This window comes from Sinocyclocheilus grahami, unplaced genomic scaffold (assembly GCF_001515645.1).
Source record: "Sinocyclocheilus grahami isolate Dianchi unplaced genomic scaffold, SAMN03320097.WGS_v1.1 scaffold85.1, whole genome shotgun sequence".
Lineage (NCBI taxonomy): Eukaryota > Metazoa > Chordata > Actinopteri > Cypriniformes > Cyprinidae > Sinocyclocheilus > Sinocyclocheilus grahami.
In genome coordinates, this window is record NW_015505264.1 from 2,788,672 (window position 1) to 2,798,712 (window position 10,041).

At 36.9% G+C, this 10,041-nt stretch overlaps 1 protein-coding gene across 4 annotated transcripts in view; it reads right to left on the reverse strand.

Annotated features, from left to right (window-relative positions):
* The window catches only part of LOC107586761 (zinc finger MYND domain-containing protein 11-like), a 22,134-nt gene extending 12,351 nt beyond the window's left edge, over positions 1-9,783 (reverse strand). Inside the window, exons 1-12 of one of the 4 annotated variants that reach the window (XM_016274279.1) lie at positions 9,603-9,783; positions 7,418-7,549; positions 7,169-7,328; positions 5,963-5,986; positions 5,594-5,626; positions 4,058-4,219; positions 2,050-2,127; positions 1,836-1,928; positions 1,659-1,746; positions 1,502-1,557; positions 1,260-1,337; positions 1,058-1,176 (exon numbers count right to left, since the gene is read on the reverse strand). In XM_016274279.1, the coding sequence (XP_016129765.1) occupies positions 1,058-1,176; positions 1,260-1,337; positions 1,502-1,557; positions 1,659-1,746; positions 1,836-1,928; positions 2,050-2,127; positions 4,058-4,219; positions 5,594-5,626; positions 5,963-5,986; positions 7,169-7,328; positions 7,418-7,533 (1,007 nt within the window). In that variant the 5' untranslated portion in view covers positions 7,534-7,549; positions 9,603-9,783. The remainder of the gene's footprint in view (positions 1-1,057; positions 1,177-1,259; positions 1,338-1,501; positions 1,558-1,658; positions 1,747-1,835; positions 1,929-2,049; positions 2,128-4,057; positions 4,220-5,593; positions 5,627-5,962; positions 5,987-7,168; positions 7,329-7,417; positions 7,550-9,602) is intronic. The other 3 variants (XM_016274280.1, XM_016274281.1, XM_016274282.1) reach the window with 3 other exon arrangements.
* Positions 9,784-10,041: the final 258 nt, after the last annotated feature.

Sequence of the window (10,041 nt, forward strand, 5' to 3'; positions counted from 1 at the left end):
TGGTGGTAGTGTGATGATCTGGGGCTGCTTTGCAGCTTCAGGACCTGGACAACTTGCCATAATTGATGGAACCATGAATTCTGCACTCTATCCGAAAATCCTGAAGGAGAATGTCCGGCCGTCAGTTTGTGACCTCAAGCTCAAGCGCACTTGGTTTATGCAGCAGGACAATGATCCAAAACACACCAGCAAGTCCACCTCTGAATGGCTCAAGAAAAACTAAATTAAGGTTTTGGAGTGGCCAAGTCAAAGTCCAGACTTAAATCCGATTGAGATGCTTAAACAGTCCATTCATGCTTGAAAACCCTCCAATGTGGCTGAATTAAAACAATTCTGCAAAGAAGAGTGGGCCAAAGTTCCTCCACAGCGATATGAAAGACTCATTGCCAGTTATCACAAACACTTGATTGCAGTTGTTGCTGCAAAGCGTGGCACAACCAGTTATTAGATTTAGGGGCCAATTACTTTTTCACGTAGGGCCAGGCAGGTTTGGACAGCTTTTTTCCCTTAATAAAATAAATAATCATTTTGTATTTACTTGCATTATCTTTGTGTAATATTAAAAGTTGTTTGATGATCTGAATCTTTTAAGTGTGACAAATATGCAAAAAAATTTAAAAAACAGGAAGAGGGCCAACAATTTTTCACACCAATGTATGTATATATGTATATATATATATATATATATATATATATATATATGTATATATACACACGTGACCCTGGACCACAAAACATGTGAAACCCACCATATAGACAATTCTGTGAACATTTCTGAGTGATGAAACAAATACTTCAATGAAATGGCAGTTTGAAATGTTTCATTTGCCAGTGTGCTATTAAAACATTTTAATGAGACATTAAAATCATCAATATTAACAATGTTGAATCATTTTATAGCAAGATCATTGGAAATATGTTGTGAATATTTGATACATCACCCAGCTGTAGTTCTGAGTCAATAATCTTGTTTAATTTAGGATGAAGCTTCTTAAGTCTTATGTTTGTCCTTTTAAATCCAATATTGTTCATGTTCCTAATGTAACCTGAGGCTCACCTTTGGTGCTGGTGACCAAAGAACCGAACATCCACCTGATTGTTCTCCCTCTGCATCACCTTTGCAGGCCAATAACCAAAGCCCTTCATCCGGGCCCACACCAGCTCGTGAGTCGGACTCTGATCGCAGACAAACATCCTTAAGTACATTCACAAATCACATGTAAATCTGCAGGAATGAGAGTGTGTGTGTCTGTGCTTACACATGGGTAACAGAACCAGTTGTCAGGTCGTGAGTTTGAGAGATAGAAGCAGTGTCTGCACAGCATTAACTCGTTCAGCTGGAACAAATAAATAATTGCGCAATTCATTGTTCAGAAAGTGCACAAAATCTTTTACATCCATTAACATAAAAATGTCGTCAAAAATCAAAACGGCAAAGCTTAGCTATGTTCGTCAAGTGCCTTAAACAAGCTTAAAATTCCAACTGTTTGCTCGGTCTGACCTCGTGGCATGTGTCGTTATAGAGAAGTCTTGCAATTTCGGTCTGATCGCTGTTGACTGTTGACAGAGAATGTGGAGTTGGTCAAGCTGACACTTGAGTGAAGTGCACACAAGCTGTTTGATAAATCACACTCATGATGGTGGTTCATACGTCTCACCTCCGTGCAGAATGGCTGTGTTGTGAACAATAAGCTGAGCGTCAGCCCTGAACTCCTCAAAGCTCTTGTACTTCCCCTCGGAGATGTTCTGTAGGGGAACAGAAGATACATGAGAACATGCTGAGGCTGATGGGACATGATCTTTGAATTGTTTCTACTAGTGTTTGGTCGGTGTACCTCTTGTATGTTATCCACATCCAGAAGCGTGTGGATCAGTCTTCTGTACATGGGTTGCTTTGACTCCTTGCCTTTCTTTTGCAGGTCCACAGCCTGAAAGACGATCAGATGGAAGAAATCTGCTTCACATTTCAACAGAAAATGCATGTGGGGGAAAGACGATTTCTACATCATTTAGTGTGGAAATAGTGAGAAGTTAAAGTGTGAAACCCACCCTTTCCTTCATGCGTCCAAGAATGAACTTTAGGCATGTTGTCATTTCCTGTTTGTTCAAATTCTTCCTTTTACTGCCCTGTTAGTAAACATCACCACAAGAAAAAAATGACTCAATAACCACATCATATGTAACAAATTCTTAAAATGCATTTGGGGGTTTAACCATCACCCCCCATTTACAATTATTCTCCTCAAACGTGGGATGACAGAGACTGCTACAGCAAATTAATTACGATGATTCCTGCTGCGGAAAAAGTTTTAATGTCTGGAAATTTCACAGTTATTTTGTTTTCAAAGAGGATAAAGGAAATAACATAGTTGTACAGCGTAAGCTATGCATGAAGACTCTTGCTTTATCAAAGGCTACTCAACCAATTTGAACATTTGCAGGTACGAGTCTGACTAGCATGGAAAACATCATGTTAGCTAAAATGTAGTGTTTGTTGGTGATTAAAAATTCCATGGTGTGCATGAGTGCAGTTGTGTTTAAGTGTTCTAGCGGAAAATGAGCCTGAAAATGTAGAAATTAACATGAGTCCCCACACCCCGGATCAGTCAATGAAATAAAGATCATAGCATTTCGACATGTAGGCTTATTTTAAAATAGACTAATATGTATATGATGTACATTTTTTAATGTTGTGTATACACTATATTTATTTTTACTTGTACATGTTAAAGAAAAATAATAATAAAACTGTAATACTAAACTGTATAGCCACTAGATGTCTGCATAGCCTTTTATATAAATATAAGGACTGTAATATCTAGATGGGGCTGTAATATCTAGATAGTGAAACAAGATTTTTAATGGTTTCAAATAGTTTTTGTCAGTTTTAATTTTAAAGTCATAGTTAGGCATAGTTGCTTTTCTGACTTATTCACATATGTAACTTGAAGTAATCCAAAAGTAATCAGATTACATTACTTTTATATTGTGGTACTTGGATTACGTTAATGAATACTTTTTTAATGAAGTAATTTGTAACTGTAATGGAATACATTTTAAAAGTAACCCTCCCAATCTTGACTATTGGATATGGCGCACATTTATCTAAGTTTAACGTTTAAACATGGTTATATGCTTGAACTGTTTTATATCTATAGATTTTATTTTAGGCAAGTCGTGATGATTTGAGAAGGCTAAATTGATCAAACATAGGCTCACTGTCTGCCGCTGGCCGCTTGGTCGTGAAAAAATGCAAGTGATCGCGCTGGCGCCTCCATGTCGTGCAATGCGCGCTTCAGCTTCCACTCTCCGCGCAAACTATTGGATACAGCGCACATTTATCTAGGTTTAATGTTTAAACATTGTTATATGCTTGAACTGTTTTATATCTATAGATTTTATTTTAGGCAAGTCGTGATGATTTGAGAAGGCTAAATTGATCAAACATAGGCTCACTGTCTGCCGCTGGCCGCTTGGTCGTTACTTTAAAAAACAAAAACTAAACGAAATATAATCACTTTGCCACTATATAACAAAACTGAACCATTTCAATAGCTGAAACAGCAGTATAAGCTGTATAAACTCTGCCTATGACCAAGGCTGTATTCATTTGATCTAAAATATAGTAAAAACAGTAACAATGTGAAATATTATTACAATTTAAAATATTTTTTTTATTTTAATATATTTATTATATATATATATTATTTTAAAATATAATTTATTTGTGTGATGGCAAAGCTGAATCTTTAGTTGTCTTAAAGGGGTTTTTCTTTGCGTGAACATTTGGGCGGCGTTATGCAAATCTTCCCACATCGTGACGTAGACATGTGGGGGCGTGTTAGAACGAGACGTTTAATAAAAATAAAATAATAAATTTAAATAAAATTTAATAAAATTAATAAATAAAAAATATCCTAAACTATAAGCTGTTGCCAAACAACATAATGACAAATTAATGTAAAGTGTTTCAGCTAAAGTGGCTCTGAATGTCTAATTCAGTCAGAATTTTCAATCCAAACTGAGCTGGGTTTTCTAATTGTCTCTCTATACACACCCTGCAGATGCCGCACTGCCAGTGGGAGGTTGTGTCGCGTGGCCGGTGGTCTTCAGACACACAGCGGAGGTGGTAGACACGGAAACAGCCGTCACACTCCAGCACATCTCCAGGAAGGTGACACTCAAAACAGTACCAGTCATGACTTTCTGCTTCCCAGTCCTGAAACACACACAGTATAGTAATGCACATCCCCGCCCACCTGGGCCACCACCAAGCTCCTGGGAACAAGACCACCGATCGAAGAACGATTAATCTTTTCATGACCTGCAAACAAGATCTTGACGAAATGGATTTAAGATCAGCCCTCTTACTCTGAAATGTTTTTATAATTTGTGACCAGTGCCCCGAGAGACTACTAATATATAGCACAAGTAAAAGCACCACCAACATGCAAAATGTCAATTTGGTTTTATTATATTTTTCAATATATTCCATCCAATATATAAAAATATTATATATGTGTGTGTGTGTGTTTAAATTTGAATTATTTTAATCAACATTTGAAGAGAAAACAGAGTATGAGGGCTGCTCTTCTATAATTAGCAGTTTTTCCAAAGCACCAAGAAAGCAAAAATATAAAACCCACTCATTAGTTATAATAATGAAACAAACGTTAATCAAAAGATCATAGGTGTATAATATGTTTGATATTATGAGAGGAACATAAGAATGTTACATTTTTGAATTTTGGTTCAATTTACATGACCATTTTTTATGACTCGGATGTTTTTATAATTCAAATGAAATGCTTATTAACAATACATGCTTTACACTGAAAGTAGTTAAAACCTGGGTAAAGTCTGTTTAACACTTTCAGATACTATGAAAGCAAAGAAAATACCACCATATATTATAATCAAATGGCCATTTAAATCAAACCTTAAACATGACTAAATGTTCTTTGAAAGAAATGGTGAGCAATCACATTCTCACATGCCACGATCACATTCACCGTATGTTAATAAAAATGTTAAAAAAATAAAAATATCATCAATCTACCGCACACACCAGAGACATCCCACCATATTCACTTTTCTGGATACAGTACAAAATCTGCATTCTTTAACCAAAGTTTTACTTCAGAAAATGATGCTACTGTCTGCAAATAGTTTTTATTCTTACCTTTAAAATGGGTCTAAACCAGTGTAAGAAGTTACCAGTGGTTTGAAGCAAAACTGCTAATATAGTGACAATTCACTTTTAATATCCTATATTTTTCTTAATAATTCACAAATATAGATTCCTAATGATTCAGATCAAGAATTTCTGTTAATAAATTAAATACCTTTATGCATATACAGAACATGCCCTTATAAATATAAAAATGCAGAAATCAGCTCTGAATGTGCAAATATTAAAAGTTAACTGCTGACACTGGTCTTAGCCCTAGTAAACAGTTTGTTAACTTGGCAAATACAGGTCTAACTGGTTCTGACATAATTGAACTGGTCTTGACATTGACATACAAATCTCGCAAAAAATTAAATCTTGATTTGAAAACATGTAAGATTAATGTGTGTGAAGCATACGCACATCTTGGAAAAGAGCTTCAGAAGGCAGAGAGGGCTAAAGAAGAGAGAAATCACCAATAATGAGCATTCAGTGACAAAACAAGGTGCACAAAACCTCACACAGCACAGCACTGAAGTAAAATGAAGCTTTTTGATGCCAGCATAGCCGCAGATACCAGTATAAATAGTGTGTATGATCATCATATTTTGATTGACAGTTAAATAGAATGTGCATTATTCATTTCAATTTCATGGAAAATTTTAAGTCTGAGGCTACACAGAAGCTCCTTCAATTCAGCTGCTGCCCCGTGCACAGGTTACACATACTATTAACTGAAGGGTAGATTATGTTGTTAATTAAAGAAATTACAGCAACTGGACGTGAACATACCTTGCTTCCCTCTGACATCTGCTCCTGCGATTGCAAGTGATCCAAAAAACATTGTTTAAAATCCTAATCTAAGAGCTGGGGTTGGCTGAAACTAACCACAGGCGCTCCGTGTTAGGGACTCGCGGGTGGGTGTTTGGTGTGAGAAATACCAGAATGCAGCACACAACAACATAAACATTCATCTAGTACTCATATTCATAAATATGCTTTTACATTCACTAGTGCTCAAAACTTTGGGGTCAGTGAGATTTTTTTTATGTTTTTGAAAGAAGTCTCTTATGCTCACCAAGGCTGCATTTATGTGATCAAAAATACAGTAATATTGTGAAATATTATTACAATTTAAAATAACTTTTTTTTTTACTTGAATATATTTTAAAATGTAATTAATTCCTGTGATGGCAGCCATTACGCCAGTCTTCAGTGTCACATGATCCTTCAGAAATCATTCTAATATGCTGAATTGCTGCTCATTTCTTATGATCATCAATGTTGAAAACAGTTTTGCTGCTTGATATTTTTGTGGAGATTTTTTTTCAGGATACTTGAATGAATAGAAAGTTCAAAAGAACAGTATGTCTTTGAAATAAGAAAATGTAACAATGTAAAAGTCTTCACTTGATTAAATTTATTAAAATGTATTTCTTGTAAACTGACTCCACACTTTTGAATAGGAGTGTATGTAAAATGTCTTTTATACAAATAAGCAAATATTTGTGATTTTCTTTTTTTTGAATGAGGGCCACACATATAGCTGATGAAACCTGGGACAGATGTGTATATTCCCGGCTATAAGCCATAACCCAAAAACAAAGTGTTTCCTTCAAACATGCTCTCTCACACAGCAGAGGAATGTCTCTATGTGCTGGTGAAGTCACAGAAACATCAGCATCTACCATCACAAGTGCATACGGAGGAAGTTTACAGCTGAAATCTCACTGTTGAGCGCCAAAGTCATGAACTTTATCAACTAATTTTTTTTTTGTTCCATGTAAGCTGAGGAACCAATCAAATGTCTTACTGATGGTCTTAAGAAGTGCATGGCTGTGTTGGAGCCAGCAGCATATCTACATTTTGAGCCCTTTATTTTATTTGATTAATGTGTAGTAAAACCAAGCCATGTTTACCTTTAGCATTTTTATCTGGGAAGCATGTAGATAAAAGTATGTTATGTTTAAAATAGACATGCTCTGGTGTATGTCTCACCATCTCGTCTCCTGGAAGCCAGTATCCCTCCTGTTCGATCCCGGCCTTGGAGCCTTTGCAGCCCACTGTGAGCGTCTCCACCACCAGACCGTCTTTGACGGCCAACACTAGCTGCCTGGCCGTGTCTTTAGGGTGCATCCCATACACACGACTTAAATATCTGCACCAAACCACGCAAGGTCTTCTCTTAGACATGGATTTAAATGCATACATTGATAATATTAGTAAAGGGAGAATTAAAGCAATTACTTTGAGATTCTGTCCATGTTTGCGATTTGTTTCTGATTGCGGATGACTTCGATGGCCGACCAGACATACTGAACCACTTTGGGGTCCGCTTGCCTCTTTTTCACCACCCTCGACATTGTGGCCAGTTCCAACCTAGAATAATTAAACCAGAACAAGCCCTTGAACAAAAACGCATGCTTCCCACAATAAGCAAAGCACAGTCTGAAGAGCATAGCTGCTTGCAAATAAAACAGCAAAATGCAAATATTTGTTAGTTTTGTCAGAGACAGCATCAAATTACACACCATTTCTCTAAAGAGTGCTTGTGCTCTTCTTGTGTATCTTTGTCATTGTGGACAAACAATAGTTCTTCATGGAAAAAGGCACCAAAGTATAACGTAACTTCATTAAGTCTATTTAAATGGACTCTAAACTCTCTGTTCTCTTTATAAAGAGCTCCTGCAACTATAACCACATGTAAACCTAGGGCGGAAATTCTTTCATATAAAAACACTAACCAGGTTAAACATTAAGCTCTCTTATAAAACTCTTCAGAATTGTTGTGTTGATGTCAAAAGACACTGAAGACGTCAAGTTCCTCTCACTATCATTACAGAATTGCAGAGTCAAAATGACACGCAGAAAGCAAATCCAGCTCTATAATAAAAACCCTCAGCAGTATTCAGTCTGCAGACTGTCTGCAGTATTTTAGGTCTCTATGTGGCATGAAAAACAGATAAAAATGACTGTCACATTTATTGCTGTTGTGCATACTGTGTAAGTTATAGCTTTTTTATACAAAGGATGAAGAGCTGAAACTCCTTTTGTAGGCTGCAATTTATCAATAAAAGTGCATTCTAATGAGTTCCCAAGAAAATGAACAAGATACACTCATTAATTAAATTACATAAATAATAGTTTTCAAGGTAAAAGTCATTAATCTAAACCACCTATTTTTACATGACGTAAATAAAGCCTTAGTTGATAAATGTTTTCATTTCAATACACATAACTCAATATGTGGAAAGAACACAAGTAAAATGATATAGAATTATGTAACACTATAGTATTATTCATGAGGGGATAATAAGGAAACTATTTTAAGTCATTTGCATTTTACAGCAAATTTAATAGTGCACTTTTTTGTTTAGGAGTCATACTGACTCCTATTGGCCTGGATGCATTAAGTTTGAATACTAAATACTGTTGGTTTACAACAAACCTGTCTGTTATTACCCTTTTAAAGCACCTTGGCTGAAAGCCATACGCCGTAAAACATTATTAGAATTACTGGCAACTTGGTCAGTTGCATGGCTGCTCACGTGACGTTAACATGGCAGCGCCCATGCAGTGGCGACCCACCCCATGTAGAATAAAGCAGCTTTTGTGGAAGCCTTGACATATATCTAGACTATTCACCACATGTGCATTTACATCATTTAAACACTATTAATTTATTTACGTATCAACTTTTTTAGTTAGCATAATAATTCACAGAGTGCGGTTTTTATAGTCACCAGCGAGACCTGTTCGCTTTATTGCGCAATACATGCGCAGAAAGGATGGGAACCGATCGCTTCCTGATCGAATGTTACTACAGCAACGTTACAAGTTTTAGTGACCATCGTAACTTTTGTTCACACTGTTACAGTGTACAAAATGTTGCCAGTGATTTTTAAACCCCCGCAGATGGCTATAGAACCCACAACAGCTCATGTGATCCACAACCCGAGTGCTGGAATGCACCGCGTAAAAGCATTTAAAAGCCGATTATATTAACGAAGCCATCAAAATAACGCCATTTCAAAAGCCACGATGACTTTGACAGCTGTCTGTCTTCTCAGTGATCAATAAAACCCAGCGCAGGTCCCGCATTTCGGTCACAGTGCCTGAAAGAAACAACAAACGGGTGTCTAAGAGTCGCAAAACTATAAACACGAGGACATCGTAAACGCGCGAGCTGTTTTTGACACGCGCTAAATGTAATCACACCGTAAAGAATCGCGATTAATAACCCAATCAAATTGCAAATGGAGGGAAAAACCTTCATCGGTGCCTAGACATTCTTGTTGGTTGGTGAGCTACATGGACGCCATGTTGATATCCCTCCCTCGCTTCTAGACAAAACCAAGCAGTTGGGAGAGGATTTTTTGTTCCTCTTTGCTGCGAATGTCATGAAATCGACCCGGTTTATGCGCTAACTTACCGCTGTCCGACAGCTGATCTAACGCCTCGCCGTTCAGTCTCACTTTAGGATGTAACGCAGAGCTGGTTACATTTGTGTTTCCGGAGTTAAATGTCAGAATTGTGGTTGGTTGGAGGAGCCCGGCCACATTTGAGAGCTCGGAAGGGGTAAACACACACACACAGTCAGTCACAGACTGTGGGAGAACTCTAGTGGCAGGACGCAGGAGTTGCTGAATTTAGTTTGCACGTCTCACCTTGAAGTTTTGTGTGTGTGTGTGTGTGTGTATTCATCAATGTACAATTCCAAATAAAACTTCACTTATACTATCTTTTATAGTTGGTAATGATTCATATGACCTCTTTGTTAGATATGATGATGAGCATATCATTTCAGAAATGCATTTATAATTCTACAGCCTTATGTTTTGGGGCTTTGCAGGAACAGGTGATCAAATGTT